Raw genomic sequence first — 21,879 nt, 5'->3', positions numbered from 1 at the left:
CCCGTTCACAACTGTTTGGAAGGTGTGCCGCTGCAACAAGGACATTCGTGTTTGCCGAAAATAATTCGTGATGTCACTATCACCTACGTCATAAAGATGGCGAGTCGATGCTGTACGCCCACAAGAACCTGTGCACTATATTGACGTTAGGGCTTCGCTTTTGTCACAATGAACAAATTAAAAATTGTTGCAAGACGACAAAACACATAAATGCTATTTTCATTGAAGTACAATCTTTATAAATCATAAAAATACTAAAAAATGGAACTGTTTCAAGCTTACACCATAATCTGCCTTAATTATTTGTTTATTGTCAAGCTCAAAGCTGCACAATAAGCCATTAGTTACTGTTGTAATGGAAAAAAGATAAAACTTTTGGTAAACAAAAAGTCATGGAACACTTGAGTAACTGTCCTAAATACAAATGGATAGAATTAATGCAGACTTTGTCATTAAACATTATTTATTTTTTGTATGGATTAGTGTATTCATTTTTTTATAGTCTAACAATTTATGTCTCCAAAAGAAAATCGCTTATCTGACTAGTTCCATAAATCATGGTTCTTTACAGCTTAATTTGTTGATAGTACCTAGAGGGTGAAATGACGCCATGCCTGGCATACTGATATCAATAAATTATATCTATTATTTTACAAAAAATGCTGTGTATTATATCAACCACACAATTTTTAACATTTCATTGAACTCCGTAATATTTTGCAAATTCGTATAATTTTCAATTAACCAAATAAAACGTAAGCATCGTGATATCTAGTGAAACGAATTAACGAATTTTTTTTAGGTAACAATTATATAAGTGAATTAACACATAAGGCTAAAACACTTGAAATAAGACGAGGAATCGCAGTGAATTGAAAACGTAATTTTTCAGTAACGGAGTGTGAATCGCTTACTCGCTGTTATTTTATAATACCTTAAGTAGTGTCTTTATTTTTACTCATACAACACTAATCTGTGGTATATTTATAATCCAAACTTAATGATGGAATTCTCTATTTTGTCAGTTTCTCATACAGATGCTGCATGTATTAAACGAGTAATCGGAAGATTTTAAAGAACACTTTAATAACTTCTTGGAAATAAATAAAATTATGATCAGGGCTCTCAGTTGCTGACGGTTTTCGTTTAAAACAACAATTACAAATCAAGCACGTGGGTGGACAATTTATGAAGATTCAAAATCTTGTACATGTTCATTAACTTCTCTAAGTAAAATGATCTGAGATAAAATATATAAAAATTGCATTTTAATGAGAAGCCTTACACGTCGTATATTTTGAAAAATAATCTACAGTTACCAATAGAGGAAACGAATCTGTGTATCTGGTAACTATTTTAAACCGACTGCCTCAACTAAACGTTTATTGTAACATAAAGTTCAATCAGTCCCTCTCCTAATACTGTGGAATGTTTTCAGATGAAGATGGTTTAAGAAGGCGAAAGTAGAATATTTAGTTTGTTACTAATTTTAAACACCTCATAAGCTTTCTCATATGTTAAACTCTGACAATCGCCATTCTTACACGTTATTATTATTCTTTCTTTAATATCTTATGACGTATAATATATTAATGTAACACATACTCGAAAATTTAATGTTGATATCACAACATAATCGTGACCATATTTTTGTGGTAACAAGTAAACAAACTAGTAGCTGTTTAAAATACTAACAAGTGTTTCCAATGTGAATTGTTTTGTAAAATTTCGAACAATATCCGTCAAGCATGTATTTCGACATAAACCAACATAAACGATACGTGTATAACCCACAGCAAAACAGAGTCGCATGGTTACTCATGCTCTTGTCATAGACGATGCACGTGCTCAGCAGACTTAGTTTCACGCACCGATCACATGAACACTTAATGTTGATTGGCTCCGTTGACTGTCCCTCGAATCTTATTTGATGCTTGATGGGCAAACAATTCTACCATACAGCAATTTGTTTGAAGCAATGGGCACGCCTTTTCTCTCTTCAATAAAAACTCATTTCGAGGGGTGTAGAAACTTTTATGTGAAATAAAATACAGAAGTGAATGTTGCAGCTTTAAAGATGTCTAGCCTTTCAATTTCTCCATCATGTACTCCTCCACATTCGTTCTCTGTAAGTATCGGGAACGAAGTAGCTTATTAACATGTATATTAATTATTATATCCATTTTATCGTGAGCTACAACTTATTGATAAGAAGCATGTGAGAATTTTCTCTTGTTTGCTACATCATACGTGATGAATAGCGTTTTGAAATTATTTCATTAAAAAATGATAAGGGCAAATAAAATAGCTTTGGCTTGTCACAATTTATGTGATTTTCTTAAATTTGTTACCCGAATTTTTTTCTTATTAAGTTATAATTTTAACCTCGCTTGTCGTTACAAACAAATGTGCCAGTACTTGTTTAAAATCTATCACTAAGGAGGGAACCATACATTGAGCATGCGTTTTGGGAATTGTGCTGTACATGTGGTGTGCACGTGAACTGTCGTTTGTAGGTTGTACTTCATGTTAGCGTTTATTATTTTTGTATACTATTAATGTAAGAAAAATATAAAGTGGATGAAATGATAACTATTATTTTACAAGTAACACAATGTAATTTGAATAAAACTATAAAATATTTATAATCCAAAGTTAAATTTTAATTGAGGTGTCTTGTATACAAGTTACTAACTGTATGTTTAAAACTGTTCTACAAATTTATTACACATCAGTACGTGTAAAATATTATAAACGACAACTTTTGGTACGAATTTGTTGACACATACAATTTGGTTAAGTGAAAATGATTGTTAAGAATTTAAACTTATCTCTGCTGACGTGTACTTGGTTTAAATTTTATGTTTATTTTAAATGGATGGAATATTTAAAAAGATTCTGATGAAACTTAGTTAATTGGTTAAATATAAAAGTAGACTTACTAACTCTTAATGTTAACTTATTTTAAGAATAGATATATAAATTGAAATAGACTTGATGTTAAATGTTTGTTTCAAATTAATTTTATATATGACATAATTTTAATAAAATACAAAATTCTAAACAGTTTTTAACTCTACACAAAATATTACTATTTTGTAGTGTCTTATAACTTGTATGTCTGAGATACAGAATCATATAATATGAAAATTCAGAATATTGTGCTGAGAATTAGTGCAAGTATGAGTGAAGTAGAGGCTGGAACCTCAAAAGTGTATAAAGTGGGGAATTGACGATTTCCTGAAAATTTGATTAAATTTAAAAACAATACTCAATGTGACACTTAATTTGTATGTTCTCAAAGTAAATTTTAAAAAATATTCTTATGTGATATATTCTACCTTATTGTCAATATTGTTACTATTGTTTTTGCATTGTTTCTAGTGAAAATGTATTTCAAGGTTCCCATGTTGATGCTAAGTAGCAGTTATAACAAATTGTAATAATGAGTAGCTTATCATAAATGCAATTTTTTATTATATAAGGATTTAATAAAGTTTTAAAATTTTTATATGTTCAAAGACAATTAAAAGTGCCAAATGATAGACAAGTTAGTTCAAAACCAAAAGTTACCAATAGGCAATACTTACAATGTAAGTTGGACCTCATAGGATTCTGTTATATACAAATTCTGCCGTGTTTTGCCATCTGTTTTAAAGATTCTCTAGATGAAATTTGCATAGCTTGCACCTTCACAGAAGACTTGAAATTAAGTTTGGTTATTAGTTAGTCACATGTTCAGACCCCAATTCAGGAGTACATTCAAGTTGGAATTGGAATTTAGTATGATAGTCAGGATATGAACTTTGACTAACTACTCATGACTTCTTTGTTTGGAGAAGTATATAGTTCTTCCTGGCCAATTAACAAGAGAATTGAAGATGTAGTAACAGTAGGATAGTGATTAAAGTGAGACTGAACTTTGTTTTTGTATATAAGTTTAGTATTGATTAGTGATTCTTGAGAAAGTAAACAGTTTTATAAGTGTTTGTAAAATGACCTTTGTTTTAGTTTATCATCTCAAATGTTTTCCTTAAGTTGATTTAGCATGGTGAAACAATAAGGTCAGATTTGTTTCAAAATGCAGTCTGGTATGTAAATAACTGTTTGTGTGTGTAAAACTTAAACATGTTGATATTGAAGTGAGACATTCTTAGGACAAATTAATTTTGAAAATGTTTATTTAAAAAATGGAATACTTTATGATAACTTTTAGATGCATTTTTCAATTTTTTAATATTATCGGTATTTTCCTAGAAAGTAACCTTTGCCCATTTGACTAGATGAAAAAATGATAGCATTGTATTTTTTTAAATTGTTAACAATCGACATTGAAAATTCTAAAGTTTAATTAGAGAATATGAAACATGAAATTAATTCTTTTATAACTATGATAGTAGATATCAATTAGATAAACAGGTGAAGTAAATTTATTAAAATTTAAAGGTCGTTTGAAACTTAACATTACAGGAGAACGTTCATCATGGAATGGTACAAGAGAGATGTGATTTTGATGCAGTACAAACACTATTGTCCATAAGTCAACAGACTTTTCCACAGCATGACAGTGGCCTCCAAGATAGTATGGACTTTTTCTGTCATAGGCATATAGAGATGACACCCCCAAACTCTGAGGATGAATCAGAAGAAATTACTCAGGAAAACAAAAATGGCTCTGAACATGATAAGGTACGTTGTGCATTTATCAAAAGTTTTTCCATAGTAAACTTGGCATTTCTTCACTATTTTAATTCTTTACTGTGTAAGGTAATTTATATTTTATCTTATGATAATTATAAGTTTATAAGCAGTCAAAACATACATGTGTATGTGTACAAACCTAAGTATTTTGTTTTTTGTGGTGTATAAATTAAATTTAGTATTCAAAAGTTGTTATGGTTGAACATTTAGCTTGTGAATCAATGAAACCAAATTCAGGGGTTTGGGTGGGCTATAGAGGGTTGCCACTATTTCTAGTATTCCAGTTTTAAAAAAAACAACTTTGATAAAGAGCTTGATCTGTTACCCTTAAAAAATCACTTTAATATACTGCCAAAAGTTTTCCTTTCAATTGTGTTTGGTCACTTAAAAGTGGATTTTGTGGGGTTGGGTAGGCTATTTTCCTTTTACACAAAATAGAAGTATTAATGTTCAAACATGTATGGCACGTAGCCACTTTACAGTGCAAGTTGCTTTTGTTGGCCACCTTTATCAGGGGAACTTGTGAAACTACAGAGAAAATTATCTTGTATTGCACAACACATGCTGTCATTATCACGTTTGTATGCAATTTTTGGATTGGTGAACAAGTTATATTTTCTGAGTCTAAAAGTTAGTGTGAATTTAGTCAGATTAATGGGAATGTGTGATTAATATTATTTTAGGAAGACTACTGAGTTATTGGAGAGGGTGTAGAAGAGTGCCAGTAAGATTGATTGTAGGAATAGGTGGTTTTTCATTAGAGATTTCTTAGCTTGTTCTCTCTTGATAAGAGGATGGTCAGGAATAATATATAATTGAAGTATTGAAAGTTTTAAAGGGAGCTTATAAGACTGAACCATCAACTTTTTTAATGTAAAATTTTGGAGCGGTAGGGTAAGAGGTTGTAGGTTTAAAATTTGAAAAGATCAAACACATCTCTAGTTCAAACAATTCTTTTTTTTTCTTTAAAATGTTAAATTTGGATCAGATTTATCATCTAGAATGGAAGAAGTCACAATTTTATAGGAGTTTAAAGTTTGGGAAATAGAAGCTGTATATAGTGGTTACTTTTGTGCTTATTGAAGGAGGTTGTGAATAAGGTCATTCATGATTAGCCCAAGGGTATTTTGATGCCTCACAATTTATATATTGCTGATATTTAATATTTCTCAGTGCTATTCTGACAATGAGACACTAGGAAATTGTACTTGAAAATGAATAAAATACTCATTATTTAAAAACGTGAATTTTCTGTAAGTAAAGTAATGAAATATGGTAACAATTCTTTTGATGCAATATTTAAAATATGGGATGAGTGGGTCTTACTTATAAACACTGTCACACAACTCTGTTTTTATTGCAGAAGAGAATTTGAAACTGTTGAATTTCTCAAATTCAGTGCTCTATTTACATTACCTAGTGGTAGTGTTTGTTCTAATATTATAGCCTAGTGATTCTAATTTGGTTAAACTTAATGCCATGACTATCAGGGAACCTTAATGTATAAGTAAATATGGTTAGTAATTGAGAATACCAGTAAATGTTTTAGCTAAGTATAATTTTTAATTAATATATATTCCCCTTAAAGCTGAATTTACCACTGATTTTCATCACTTTGTGGTGCTGTAAAAATAATATTTCTGTTCAAACATTGGTTCTTAGCTGACTGTCATCATGATATAATAATTAGTACATAATGTGAGCAAGTTTTTTATGACAATACATTTTCTAAGATTTAAAGCTTTTATGGCTAGATAAAATAAATGGCTTGATTTTATACATAGGGCACTTTTATTTCTCATTTATTGAAATTTTTTACAGGTACTTCTGACTCCATCTCCTCCACAAACTCCAAGTTCACATGTAACAGGCATGCCAGTGTCAGTCATTAGGAGGGCTCCACGGACACAACATTTATCAGAACAGAGTGACTGTGAAAATATAAGAACGCTTAATGCTGATAACTTAATGCATCTCCCTTCCTGTAATGAAAGTAATATGTTTCCTATTAAAAAATCAGTTGTTTGTCATTCTGTTAACCTACCTCTCACAACCACTGCCCAGAATCCTGTAATTTCTAGTTCTGTAACATTTCAGAATACCCCAGTTACAACAGTTCTTCCACTTAGTTCTAACAACTCATCACAGCAGTCTACATTTGGCAAAACTATTTTACAATCTACTGCTAAGCCCATTGCTATTGCTCCAAAGATTACTCCCAATACAGTTATTCCATTATTTTCCACTGTCACTCCATTAGTTACAAGTAGCAGTAAACAGCAAGACATTTCTGCTAAATCTTATATTGTTTCTCAATGTTCATCGTCTACTAACATGACTGTTAGCCCTACAACCTTGATACCCATAACAGGAGCAAATGGAGGAGTGCTTCAGCTTATGGTCACAGGAACTTCATTTGGATTATCTGGAACAGCAATGACCTGTAGTTCTGCCGATGGACTTTTTACAAAACCAAGAATTCTCTCTCCTGCATCTGTAGTTTTTTCATCATGTGATAAGTCAGATTTTGTAGCAGATACAAGACGAAGAGCTTATCATTGTTCCTTTCCTAGTTGTTCAAAAACTTATTTCAAGAGTTCCCATTTGAAAGCTCACATCAGAACTCATACAGGTAATACATCTACATAGTTCTACAGATTTACTGTTTTAATTAATTTTCAACAGGAAAAAGGAGATTGGATAAATATTTAGTTGAAGTTTGTATCTGCCATTATATATCTAAACATAAAAAAATTTAGATTCTGTCCAGTAAAACATTAATTTATACAATAAATACACACACACACACACACACACATATAATTTTTTTTAAAGTAATCTTTTGAATTCATCAATGAAGATAGTTTTTGTTGTTTGAGATTAGAATAGTCTTGATTGAGACTATACTTACCTTATTTGTATTCCATATGCTCTGAAGAAATAATTCAGTATCGTTATTTAATTAATATTGCTTTTTGTTAGTTTAGTAGAACTCATTCCTTGTATAACATCTCTTTTTGTTTTACAGGAGAGAAACCATTTGCTTGTACTTGGGAAGGGTGTAACCGAAAGTTTTCGAGATCAGATGAACTTTCACGTCACAAGCGCACACATACTGGTGAGAAGAAATTTGCTTGTCCTGTTTGTGATCGAAGATTCATGAGGAGTGATCACCTTGCTAAGCATATAAAGCGACATTCCAGTGGGAAGCGAGTTGGACTTTGGGTTGGTCAGCATTCTGCCAATAGTAGATCTAGTGTAGATGGATCAAAATGTGGTATTTTAGGAATTGGAAATGGAATGGGAGCTGCTACACTCCAAGTACTTTTTCCAGCAACTACATAGATTTTCCTGAATGATTTCTGGAATTTTGGCTGTGATTCAATGTATTAATAATGTTACAGAAATAAATATATCACTAGAATTGTATAGTTTAATTGATACAAGGTATTTGAAAAGACCTGATTAAAGGTAACTTAGTTAATATCACTATCAAAAGAACAAGTTTTTAAAAAACGTAATTGTTCTTATACAAGAAAATATATTTCTTTATTGGAGATAAGTGTTCTTGGTCAATTCATGCTTTAGAAGCAAAATATTTTTCTTATAGATCTCAGAAATATGCATTTTATCTCTGTACCTGTTAAACAGATGAGATTTTTTTTCAAATGACATTTTTTTACCATAATGCTAGTTTTGAACATTACTGTAAATCTTTAACATTATTTAATATTAGAATTTTTCTACTACATGGTTGGACAATTTCTTGGGTGGCATTTCCAGCTGTTCTGTTAAAAACACTTGATTTACAAATATTTATTTATAAGATATTATAACTTAACTAAGTCAAATTGTGTAAATATGTGATTTGTTTCTTACATATGGAATAAATGAAAACTGGAAAAGTTTCGAGTTTTGTAGTTTTTATTGTGTTGTGTATTCATGCATGAAGAAACCATAAGCAACAAATCAAAAGTAAGGCCAGTTCAACTATCGGATGTTTTATAATAAATGGGATTCATAATAAATGTAATTAACAGGTTTAAGTTTCCATTACACATACTAACATGTTGTATCCATTGGCATTTTTCATATTTGTTATTACTCTTATTACCTGTGACCAATTATACTGTGCCCTCTAAACAGTAGTATTATTTTGTGTGCTAAATTTTAGAATGTTTCAAGTGCTCTTTTCATTGCAAACATGGTAAGATAATTTAACTTTTGGGGTGCTCATGAATACAGTGAACTTTCCCATTGATTTGTTCAATTTGAGTCTCAATTTAAGAAATTCAAAAATGATAATAGCATTGGTTTCAGTCGAATAACACATGTTAAGAGAGCATTTTGGTCACAAAAGGAAATAATGAATATCTCTATGTACACTTTTATCTACAAGAGTATCTAGATGGAAGAACAAAGTTGTTACAATGTAGTTCTGTCAACCTGGATGAATATCACAAATAGCGTACCTCAGGGCTCTGTCTTAGGACCTTTGCTCTTTTTGATTTACATGAACGTTATATATGAAGGAATAATCAATAAATTACTCGAATTTGCAGATGATATTAAAGTCTTGGGTGTTGTTAGTTGTGAAGATGCTAATGGATTTACAAAAGGATTTGGATCATTTAATGAATTGAGCAAATAAATGGCAGATGGAATTTAATTGTAATAAATGCATGTGGATTATCATAATTTTAACATGCATAATTTGGAGGGTAATAACCCTTCACTGTTACAAAGGAAAGCAATCTTGATTAATAAAAAGTATGTAAGACCCTCCAAGCAGTGTGCTGTTGTTAGTGGTAGGGGAAAATAAGATTTAAGGTTGCATCTATAGAAATGTTGAATACAACTCTTGAGAGGTTATAATTTCATACCACATTTTGAGTATTGTGCTTTAGTCTTGAGCTCCTTACCTCAGGAAAGACAATGAAGTGTTGGAAAAAGCTCAGGGAAGAGTTACTAGAATGTCTCACACAGAGGAGTTGTCATATGAGGAGAGGATGAAATTGTTTTCCGTTGGAAAAATAAAAAGGAATAGTTAGGGAGGTTATGATTGAGGTGTTTCAGCATATAAAGGGAATTGATAATGGTAGTGCATCATTTATATTTCATGTTCAACAGTATAAATAGGGAACACAAATTTTGGCAAGGTAGGAATCATCTTTAAGATAGTTTTATTTTTCTAACAGGGTGGTTGGCATTTGAAATGGGTTACTTTCTCATATACAAGCAATACGTTTAAGTGAGTTAAAGAGAAACTTGATAGGTATACGAGGGATAAGGGCTGGCTCTAAGAGTTTTAGTTTAGACATTCTCGCCCTTTCAGCAGTAGGGGACGTTATAATGTGATAGTAAATCGCATTATTTGTTGGTAAAAGAGTTAGTGGTGGGTGGTGATGATTATCTGCCGTTCCTCTAGTTTTACATTGCTAAATCAGGGACTGCTAACGCAGATAACTCTCGTGACGCTTTACGCGAAATTAAAAACAAACGAAAAAGAGTTAAATGTCAAAATAAAAGTCGTTAATAAAATATCAAATTAGAAAATAATATTTAATCTATTGTAAAATATATTTTACGTTCTGGTTAGAAAAAGGGAAAGCTTTTGAAAAATTAATTCTTACAGTGTTAAAATATATCGAGATTATATACATTATTGAGTGAATTGTTAATATATATGTATGTATGTGTGTGTGCGTGTCTTAGATTTATATATTTCATTGTATGTATAGTATTTAATAAAATCAACTAATCGCCGAATAAAGACAAGTATAAAATGTCAGGTTGTCAAGAAATAAATGACGCTTTTGAATTGCGAAGTTTGGAAAAGTATAAACCAGTATTGTACAACATGCTTTAATCGAAGTAATCACCATTTGCTTCACACTTTCGCCAAAGTGTAAAGATACTGTTTATGCCTCTGCTGTAGAAATAAGTTTCTATGGACAATGAACTCCCGGAAAGCTTATTCTGCAGCTACCTGGTTTTGAAAGCGTTTATTGTTCAAAATGTGCTTGGAAAATTGAAAATACGTAGAGGAAAAGTTTGAGGAATAAGATGGATGAGACAGAACCTCGATTTCTAATTCGTTCAATTTTTGGAACGTCATTCTTGACAGGTCTCATAACACCGACTTTGTTGATCTACAGTCAGCTCATGCAGAACACAGTTATTTAACTTTTTTGTCTTTCCAATCGCACTCAGGTGGTTGGTAATACTTGTGCCTAGCTTTTCTGCGAGCTCACATACTGTTTTGTGAAGGTCTATCTCAACTGCTTCCATTAATGTGTTTTTATCTAAGGATGTCTTCCTTCCACGACCTTCGTGATCTTCAAGACTTTCATCTCCATGTCGAAATCTTTAGAACCAACACTGAACTGAACGTTCAGTAACAAATCCATGGTCGAATGTCTGGTTGATGTTCTGTATAGTTTTGGTAACCTTTCGTTCAAGTTTAAATTCTTAGAGGAAAATCAGACAAAATTCCTTGTTCCTTGTTCATGCTGCCTTAGGGGTTACGAAACTAACTCTGAGTAGAGTTGAAAGAGCAGACAATTAAGACACTTTGTTAGCGACAAACGTCGGATTAAACCGACCAACCAACGATAAGTTACTCAATATTCAGTTTCTAAATGCCATCCTGAGAATTACAAGATTTATTTCTGAACAACTTAATGCATGTATTGTGTGTGCATATATAAAAGTATAAACATTTATAAGTTAATTAATTATAATAAGTAAATATTTCATAAATATACATACATTAATTAATATATATGTGTATATCTATTGATTATATTTCAGTAGATTTAATAACCTGCCACTAGGTTTAGTTTGTAATATAAGCATGTCAAAAGGCGTGAGAAGAGTTTAGGGGTGTTTATTGGAAGGAAAGAAGATTTTGTGTGTTAAACTTGGTTTTACGAAGTTTCTAGTTTGAAAGACAAAGATGGGGTTTCAATTTCTAAAGAAATCTCCGGCATTACTTTTCGTAGCATTTTCCTTTTTCGGTAGGTAGCTAACAAAAGTAGTATAATAATAAAAATAAACTCGTAGAAGGTCGTGATTCAGTGTTTCGTTTTAAAATTTTATCTTGATTTTATTATAAATTATATGTATATCTAATAGGGATTAAAACTTCAATTCGAAGTACTATTCTTTTAGCAGTATTATTAATAATATTACTGTTACTAGTATAAGTAGAAGTGGAATCTAGATTTGTGCCTCCTTACCCCATAGTTCTTACCAGTAATTGATTAATAATGACAATTTTAAACAAAGTACTGCTTAGCTTTTGGCCCATAACAAAATATAAGATATAACTTATAAGTATCGTGCACTGTAGATATTATTTAAAGTGACTTTAATATTATTTATGAACTTTAACGTTTGTTATTTGATAGGAAAAAATTAAATTTGTGTTTGATTTTCTTAAATAGCTAACATCATGATTAACTGATTTTTTTTTTCTTAATGTTATTCTGATAAGAATCTTAGTAATAGAATAAAAATACTTTTGGATTACATCTTGGATTACTTTTATATAGCATTATTTACCTATTAGAATAGTGGTGAAATTATCAGAATATAGATGTAGTTATAGAAGGTAAGTAAATCTTGTAAATTTAATTTCCCAGTTAATTGATCTTAAACGTAGTGTACGGGCAACAAGGAGTATTTAGTCCTTCAAAGCTGCCCTTATTCACCCTGAGAAAGTAAAATTTAAACTCTCCCTTTATTTTGTGAGAAATCTTAATTTCTCTCTCTCAGACTTCTGTGAAGTGCTAGCCTTCATTAGTGCTTATGACAACTCATTTCATAAGCCAGTCACTCTAACCCCAAAAAAAAACTGCCCCAACTGAAGCTTAGTGCATTTTTTTTTCTGAATCTTAAACCTATGTCCTCTCATCTTTAGAATATAGAAAAAAGAATTAAAAGGCTTTACTCCTATTGATCCCCTAGTTAATCTTGCAAATGTAAATTAATTTTTTGTTAATACCCATGTATAGCCCTATGGTTTAAAGTAGCCCTTTAACAAAACCATCATTTTGACATTAAAAAATGTCTGAATAAATCTTAATGAGTATGTTAGAACATTATACTTGTTTTTTTCACTATTTAAGATAAGTCTTTACTAAACTAGTGTAATTAGTAGTTCATAACTGGTTGTTAATATACAAGTAATTTTATAAATGTATTGTAAATTGCATACTTGGGTAATGTTTAAAAGAATTGATAATGATGAGAAAGTTATTTTGCACAAAAATTAGACAGAACTTGTTTATTTTATTGTTTGTCAATGAAATCTCTGTTCTCGCTATCTTTAATGCCATATACTCAATCTTTCTTTATTGGTAATCATAACTTGTGTCTAAAACTGGGTATTTTGATTATATAAAGTGGAAAGTGGTCATTAGTAGACTTAATTGCAAGGTATGGCCATACAGATGTTTCCAGTGTTGGTGGTTCAGTCGCTCGAAGATATGTCATAGTTTCTTGATGTATGCTCATTGTGGTGGCAAGGGCCATGATGCCAATGAGTGTGAAACAGACCCTCATTGCATTAATTGCAATGGCTTTCACCGATCCTACTTTTATTCTTGCTCTAAGTGTTTGAAGACAATTCAAAACATTACTTAGTGTTTGAAGACAATTCAAAACATTACTTACCCTGAGGCCCGAAAGTTATTTTCTATTACTTCATCTCGGACGTATTCTGCTGCACGTATCTCTGTGCCTCCAAAAGAATCATTTTCAAACCATGTGAAAAACCTTTTCACCTCCATAGTTAAAAAGTCAATGAATCAATGTAAACACCTATCTTTCTCCTGAACATTCATTCCAGCAAACCTCAAGATCCACTTTCTTTGGTTCTGGGTACAGGCATTTCCTTGAGTACATCTTTTTTTCCTGGTCTAAGATGCAAAAGGATCGTTCATTGATGTCCTCAGTTGCTGGAATCCTCTTCCAACAACACCTGCACAATTGACCCAGGGCAGGATTCATAGAAGTTGCCAAACCTCCCTCAAATAAAGAAAATAAATAAAAAAAACATGATCGATAAAAGGACTCTCAACCCAATTTGCCTATACGTAAATACAAATGGCCACCTTGATGCAATGGAACTTTCGAGGTTTATGTTCTAATCTGGATAACATCAAAGCTTTGATTGCTTTTCTTACCATCCTGTAGATATTTCCTTAAAGAAAACATTTCTGAAACCTGCCAATATCATCACTTTTCTGCTGTTTTCTTTGTACAGAAATGACAGGTTGTGTGATGGATGAGTGCATGCAGGAGTGGCACTGTTGGATGATCAGCATGTGCCCACCCTGTCTTTGCCACTTGACACACCCTTGGAGGCTGTAGCCATCCATGTTTCCTTTGATTGTACTATCACTATTTGTTCTCTCTATCTGTCTCCTTAAGAGACATGATTAATCAGGCCTTGATGCTCTCATTGAACAGTTGCCATCTCCCTTTTTAATCCTGGGGGACTTTAATGGACATAATCCTCTCTGGGGAGGTACTGATATTGATGGGAGAGGTCAATTCACAGAGCATATGCTCTCAGAGCACAACTTTTCTCTTTTCAATACTGGTTCTTATACTTTTTTTTCATGCACCCTGGCAGTCCTTTACTGCCACTCATCTCTGTTTGCTCCCCTTCACTATTCTCTCACTTTCCATGGAGGGTTGATAATAACCCATGAGGCAGTGATAATTTTCCTATAATTTTGAGAGAGACTGGCTGTGGTTGATGCCACCTGACCTATGTACCTTGGTGGAAGCTGGATCAAGCCAACTGCCTTTGCTGCTCTCACAGAACTTGATTCTGCCATCGTCTGTAAACCATCACTAGATGACTGCTTGGCAGCAAAGACTGACTGTATTATACAGACAGGTGTTCAATGTATTCCTAAAACCTTGACACACTTTTCCATGATATCCTCATCTGTAGTGGAATCCTGCCTGCCACATGCTGCGGAAGGCTCAAAAACAGGCCTGGGATACTTTTTGTAGGTATCCCATACTCTCAAACCTCATCGCTTTTCAGCAGGCCCGTGCACATGCTTGGTGAGTAAGACATCAAAGCCAGAAGGAAGCTTGGATGAAATTTACAACCAGCATATCTTCTACCACCAGTTCCAAAGTTGTATGGGACAAGATTCGAAAGATGGCCAGGAAGTAGCTGATACTCTAGGTGAAAACTTTTGCTAGTTATCTAGCACTTCTGCTTCTTCCTCCACCTTCCTAGCCATCAAGACTTGGCCAGGTTGATCATCTCTTTCTTTTGAGCTGATTGTCTCTGAATATAATTGCCCCTTTACATTGGTAGAACTCAAACTGGCTCTTCATCAGTCTGGCAGTACATTGGACTGACTGATCTGATGATGCACACCACAATATGCTGCACCATCTGTCTCCTGCTTCTCTTGCTATTCTTCTGATTGTTTTTAACTAGATTTGGCAGGATAATGTTTTTCCTGATGCCTGGCACCAGGCTATTGTTCTACCTTTCTCTAAGTCTGGAAATGATCCCAAGATTCCTTCAAACTATTATCCAATTGCTTTGAAGAGCTGTCTCTAAGACCTTAGTGAGGATGGTTAATGCTAGTCTTGTATGGTTCCTCAACTCAAAGAACCTCCTCTTGCCCACCCAGTGTGGGTTCCACCAATGATAGAGTTCCACTGTGGACCACCTCATTCAACTTGAAACATCAATCAGAGAAGCCTTTCTCAAACAACAACATCTTGCACCAATATTCTTTGACCTTGAGAAAGCTTATGATACTACATGGAGCAATAGCATTTTGTGAGACCTCCAATGAGTTGTATGGTCATTTGGCTATTTTTATTACATTTTTTAATGGACAGGCAATTCCAAGTTTGTGTAGGTTCAACACTTTCCTGTTCTTTTCTACAGAAACTTGGAGTTCCTCAGGGCTGTTTTTTGAGTGTCACATTTTTTAGTATAAAGATTAATGCCATCGCTTAACAACTCCCTCTTACTAGTACAAACAGACTCTGTCAACTACTTTCACACCTTGTGTCAGTCATCAAACATGAGATATATTGAGCAGCAGCTACAGACTGTCTTCAGTCATTTACTGAAATGGACCACATCAAACAGTTTTGCCTTTTCAATCTCTAAAATCATTTGCATACACTTTTGCCACCAACAGGGAATTCACACAAATTTTGAACTCTGTATCAGTGAAGTTGTGCTATGTGTAGTCCATGAGACAAAGTATTTGGGGCTTATCTTTGACTGTAAGCTGACCTTTATACCATATAACAAACAACTATGAGTCAAATGTACAAGAGCACTGAACATCCTCCATGTCCTCTCTTCCACCTCTTTGAAAGCAGGTCAATGTTCTATGCTAAAGATGAATCGTGCTGTTACTTGATCAAAACTAAACTATGGGTCACTGGTCTATGGCTCTGCCAGAACCTTGGCCTTGAAGATGCTGGATTCCATCCATCATCAGGGACTTTGGCTCTGCACTGAGGCTTTCTGCACTTCCCTAGTTCAGAGCTTATACACGGTCTCATGAACCTCCTCTACACCTCTGCCATTTACAGCTGTCTTTACTGTATGCTTTGAAACTTTGATCCTTACCATAGCATCCCATCTGGGGTTGTGTTTTTTTCTTTTTCAGTGAGTCTTGCTTTTTCAGAGTAGATGATCTGCCATTGCTCCTTTTGGCCTTTGTATCCAGACACAGTTGGATGACTTGGATCTGTCCTTGGATAACATTACTATATCCATTAGTCAACCCATCCCACCATGGCTTATTACAATCCCCAAATGTGACCTTTCTTTAAGTCATCTGAGAAAAGTGGTTACTCCTGATGGGAAGTACCATCTTTTATTTGCTGAATATCTTTTGAACCATCCTTCCATTCTTATTCATATGGATGGTTTAAAATCAGGTGATTCTGTGGGATCTGCATTGGTTTGTTGTGGTTCAGTGGTTGCACACAGAATTCCCTCTACAGTTTGTGTTCACTACCAAACTGTGTGCCATTTCTCTTGCCCTGGGTCACATAGAAGCTAAGTAGTATTCAAATTGTACTATTTATACTGACTTGCTTAGTTCTCTACTGGCCCTGGAATCACTTCACATTAGTTCTCACCCTGTTCTTGCTGATATTCAAGACTGGCTAGCACATTTCTCTTTAACATCTACTTCTTTTTAGTTTTTCTGAGTACCAGGCCACATTGGTATTTACAGGGACAGGGTTGCTGACACTGCAGCTAAATATGTCTGCTCTGGCACTATCACTGCTGTGCCTGTTCCATACATGGATTATGGTCCTATATTCAAGGCTTGGCTCAGTGCCACTTAGCAGTAAACTTAGAGTGAGCAATGTGAAAACAAGCTTTTCAAAATAAAACCCTCTGTTGGACTTTGGCCATCTTGCTTCCACAAGGATCAGAAAGAGGAAATTCTCCTAACTAGACTACGCATTGGTCACAGTTTGTTAACCCATTGTTTTCTTTTATCTGGGACTGATGTACCAATGTATTTTCTATGTGACACTTGGGTCACAATAAGCCACATTTTACTGTCTTGCCATTGTTATGATTCTCAACAATGGCACCATTTTAAACATGTTTTGTCCAAAGGTTTACCCATAACGTTAGTGTCATTGGCAATGGTGACACTGTCCACCTTACAAATGTTTTAATTTTTTAAAGGCCATTAACCTTTTTAAGACTATTTAAGTTTCTAGTTTATGAATTAAATCTTTTTTTAAATATGCTTCTTTTTAAGAATTAAAGTACAACTAGTTTGATATGAAATTAGAAAATGACCATAACATCAAATAACTCAAATCCAGGACTGGAAAGGCTAACTTCAGGTGACTAATGCTGACTTTTTAACTTATCCATTAGTCATCCTGGCAAATTATAATAATTAAAATTATGCTGTAGAAAGTCTTAAAACTTGTATTACTTTACTTTTTGAAAACAATTGTGATGTCAAATAACTTGAAACCAGGACTGGAAAGGCCAGCTTTAGGTGATTAATGCTGATGTTTCAATTTTCCCATTAGTCATCCTGGTGAGTTATAATAATTAAAATTATGCTACATAAAGCCCTTTACAACTTTTATTACTGTAGTTTCTCTCTTACTACTGTAAACTAGATATAAAAATTGGATTTAATGTTATTTGTTTTTAGTTCAAAAATTACTTTTTGTTTTACCTTGATTCCTTTTTTAAAATTTTAATAATTTTACTTTAATTAAAACTTTTTCCTGGATGTTTGGTGCAGGCAGTCTAGTTGCTTTGCCCCATAAGATGCCAAACCATTCATTAGTAGACAATATTTTGATATGAAGAAGTATTACTTATTTTATGATTGAAACAGTTTATATTTAACAGTTTCATAAACCTAAGATTTAAAAACAAGAAACCTATTGACCCATCTGGGCTGTTCAGTTTATTAAACTAAAACAAAGTGGAAGTCATTCCTTTTGTTTTAAATATTTATCAAACCTTCAGCTAGTCTCCCTCAGATTTACTGCATTAAACATGTGTGAAGTCAACACATTTCAGAAGCTTACCACCATTTTAGAAAAATAAAACCATCTTGGTTCAAAATGACTCCTACTAGTTTATACTGGTGACTCCAAATCCTATAATTCTCACCAGTAAATACAAAATAGGTGATGCATCCACCAACAGTGTAAATTATTTATCAATCTTGAATATCTCAATTAGGTTCTCTTTAACTTTTTTTTAGAGAAGAGAGTTCCAGAGATTTTAACTTATTGTGTTATGACAACCTTTCCAACCAAGGGATCATTCTAGCAGCCCTGCAGAAGTTCAATGTCCAGGAAGATAACTGTTGCTTTGTGCAATGATATTGTATTCTCTTTAAACTTGTATTCAATATTTCTGTACATGTTTGCATAACCATCAGCAACAGCAGATTGCTTGACTGAGTTCAGAGACTGATTAACCAGAAAGTCCTTTTTTACATAACACTGTTAAGATTATTTCTATCAAAATTATATTTCTAATTCAAACTATGATATCCAAAATGCATTTATTGTAATTAAAAGCCTTCTGCTTTTTATTCACTTGTCAAATAATCTAAGTATGTAAAACTTGTCTATCCTTATTTGTTATTGAGGATTCCTGTTTGTATTTGGAAAAAAGTATTTCTTTAAAAATGGATAGTTTCTAGAAAGTCAAGTAATTAAATAGGTATGAGTAAAGTTGCAAAGTTGTTTGTTTTATAAGTATGCTTGAAAAATTACTTTTATTAGTTTTTGTCCAACAATTAGTTATTCTAGATAAACTTATCTAGGTCTGTATATCAATTATTATAGTTTTAATGTTATTCACAAATTGTTTTGATACTAGAATGCAATTGGTTTTTACAGATTTTGACCACTTGTTCTTATTTCCACAAAAACTTTTTTGTATAATAAAATTGTTTATAGTTAAAAACAAAGTATTGCTTACCTCAATTTTTTGTCATCAGAACTGAGGGTGCTACAACACCCCCACTTTTACATATTTTGCTTATATAGCAACTAAATAGTTATTATCTGAATATATAGCCAATTACCCCCTCTTTGCTACTTCTTCCTATGTAACTGCAATTGTTTTAACACTTTTCTTTGTTCCTCTGATTCTTTACAGAATTTTGTATTGGGAAAATGTCAGAACTGGTGTAAAATGGATGTTGGAAAATGACTCATATTTCAGTTATCCAAATACAAGCATGCATCTTTAACAAACATGTAATACAGTAGAACATCAAGAAATTTTTCTCCATGTAAGAAAATACACATTTAAAGATAATACCACTAATTCAATTGGCAATAAATAGTCAGTCGGTTTCTTTTAATATGTGGTTGTGTCCTTCTTAAACTTTAAATATTTGAATTACCATAGCATAAAATGCATGAGGGACTGATACTATGCATAAATTGGTACTTCCTGCAGTTCCAAAGCACTTCGTGGTTTCTCCTCTTGTTCTTTGTTACCCACTGCCTTCCAGCAGCTTTTGATAGAGTTGATCTGGATTGTTGTTTGGCTAGCATAGTGTCTTGATCCTATCCCTTCAAAGATAGTCCTTTACCAGAAGCAATGAAATAAAACCTGAGATGTCTTTTGCAATACACTTAGAGTAAAATATCTTCTGTTTCATGTATACTGCATAGAGTGTATGAATGTTAGGAACTTTTATAGCTCTGTGGCATAAAGCAGACACATTCTGGAATGTGCGCTGGTGCACTCCACTGAAGTGATCTCAAATTGTTGGCTTTGTGACTCAAGGATCTAAATTTCCTTATTGGCAATGCCAGTGTCCTTTACAAAATGCAAGTGTCCCTCTATTTATAGCCAAAAAACAGCTGGTGCAATACCTAGACAGCCTATATAGCTTTTGATGTAACAATTAACATTTTGGAAAACCATGAGACCTCTTTGTCCATATCAACTGTTTCATCTTTCAAATTAAACTAAAAGGATTTATACGTTCTTTAAAAACTCAAAGCCAGCTCTGATCATTCATATAATTACAAACCATTTTCTTAAATTTGTTTAAATTTACTATCTCTACAACATCTGAAGGCAACCCATTCCAATGGCCAACCATCCTGTTAGAAAAATAATTCTTAGCTGCTTTAATACTTCAATTGGATCCTCCTTCCAACTCTTCTCCTCTCAAGAAAAATGTTCAGTGATGTTAACCTTTCCATCCCAGAATCCATTCCAGTAACCCTTCTTAACCAAGGCTGAACACAATATTCGACATGTGGCTTAACAATATAAAAGCTGTACAATGAAATTATAACCTTTTTAGACTTGTATTTGAAATTTCTATAGATACAACCTAAAATCCTTTTTTCCATACCACTAGCAACAGCAAACTGCTTAGATAGATTTAGAGACTGATCAACTATTACACTGAGATCCCTTTCTTTAATGACACTGTTAAGGTTATTCCCATCCAAGTCATAATTAAAATTATGATAACCTACATATATTACCTTGCATTTATTATAGTTAAAACCCATTTGCCATTTATTTGCCCAATTCACCAAATGATTGTAAATCCTTTTATAAAGCACTAGCATTCTTTCCACACTTAAAAACAACCAAGACTTTAACCCTTTGACCTCCCATTACAGGTTGAGTAGAATAAACCCAGCTCATAACCACAAAATTATACTGTGATTTTTGATAATGTGCATGTATTTTTACAAAATTCTGCAGATTATTGGCAAATAGTTGAAAGCTTTCAAACACAAAATGTCAGGTTTTTAAGTTAAATATTAACATTTTTTAATTAAAAATGTTCTCTTTTTTTTTTCAGAACGTTGACTACTCAACATATAAAATTATTGATTTTAAGATTAAAAAGAACTTCTGTATTGGAACATTTTTAAAGTTTTTACATGCAAAATCTTTATAACCTTCAGATAATTATCAAACTTTTTGTAGAAAAAATTATATTTTATCTGTAATTTTCACTACTATACCTTTTGAATAGTTCACTTTAACAACTTAACCTTTGTTTGAAAAAAAAATTCTTTATGGAATATAGTGACTACAGATTCTAACATGTTTAGTCTAAGTAGCTTAACTTTCATAACATAACGCATGTATGTGCATATATTTATATACATATTTATTGCTGTTGTTGTATTCACCTTTCAGCCAGGCTTGGCTAGCATTATAAATGTTGCAATGTGTAAAAAGATAAGTGGCATTTAGTCTTTACAAAGTGGTCTGTCTTAGCTGTGTTGTAGTGAACTATTACTCTGTGAAATACTCACATTTCAGTTTTAATACATTATATTTACATATAACTGTTTACAATAAGTTCATAAATTTCAATTTTTTTTTTAAACATTGAACAACAAATAAAGACTTGTAGAAAAAGTTTGCTGTATTTGGGTCTAAAAACAATATTGCAAGTATGCTAAGGTTTCACACTTTTTACTGTAAGCATTGAAAGAAGGAGGTTGGTACTGAATAATTCAATTATGCTGAGAAAGCCACTAGGGAGACATTCTGAGCTTTTGATTGGTTATTTGCACATTGTAGACTAGTGGTTCTTAACCTTGGTTCAGTTAAACCTCAAGGGTTTGGCAGAGGTCAAAACACACACACTGTGTGTGTGTCCGTTCCGT

General features: G+C 32.8%; 2 protein-coding genes and 1 long non-coding RNA gene across 4 annotated transcripts in view; 2 read left to right on the top strand and 1 right to left on the bottom strand.

The window, feature by feature from the left end:
• Window positions 1-1,171: 1,171 nt before the first annotated feature.
• Window positions 1,172-3,888, bottom strand: LOC143255728 (uncharacterized). Its single transcript, XR_013030803.1, has 2 exons — window positions 3,591-3,888; window positions 1,172-2,126 (listed from the first exon to the last, which is right to left on the bottom strand). It is a non-coding gene; the product is annotated as an uncharacterized LOC143255728 (long non-coding RNA).
• Window positions 1,974-8,606, top strand: LOC143255727 (uncharacterized). Of its 2 annotated transcripts, none has more exons than XM_076511862.1 (4): window positions 1,974-2,128; window positions 4,471-4,689; window positions 6,523-7,333; window positions 7,730-8,606. In XM_076511862.1, the coding sequence occupies exons 1-4, from the start codon at window positions 2,078-2,080 to the stop codon at window positions 8,044-8,046; spliced, it is 1,398 nt and encodes a 465-aa protein (XP_076367977.1). In that variant the 5' UTR covers window positions 1,974-2,077; the 3' UTR covers window positions 8,047-8,606. The 2 variants fall into 2 exon arrangements, with proteins under 2 accessions (XP_076367977.1, XP_076367978.1); XM_076511863.1 differs by lacking the exon at window positions 1,974-2,128 and adding an exon at window positions 2,439-2,512.
• Window positions 8,607-11,542: 2,936 nt separating this feature from the next.
• LOC143255726 (digestive cysteine proteinase 2-like) overlaps window positions 11,543-21,879 on the top strand; it is a 49,524-nt gene continuing 39,187 nt past the window's right edge. Inside the window, exon 1 of the mRNA XM_076511861.1 lies at window positions 11,543-11,720. Coding sequence (XP_076367976.1) covers window positions 11,660-11,720 — 61 coding nt within the window. The 5' untranslated portion in view covers window positions 11,543-11,659. The remainder of the gene's footprint in view (window positions 11,721-21,879) is intronic.

Source organism: Tachypleus tridentatus, chromosome 7 (assembly GCF_004210375.1).
Source record: "Tachypleus tridentatus isolate NWPU-2018 chromosome 7, ASM421037v1, whole genome shotgun sequence".
NCBI classification, from domain to species: domain Eukaryota; kingdom Metazoa; phylum Arthropoda; class Merostomata; order Xiphosura; family Limulidae; genus Tachypleus; species Tachypleus tridentatus.
The sequence above is the reverse complement of the archived record's forward strand: the minus strand, read 5'-3'. Positions and strand labels throughout refer to the sequence as shown.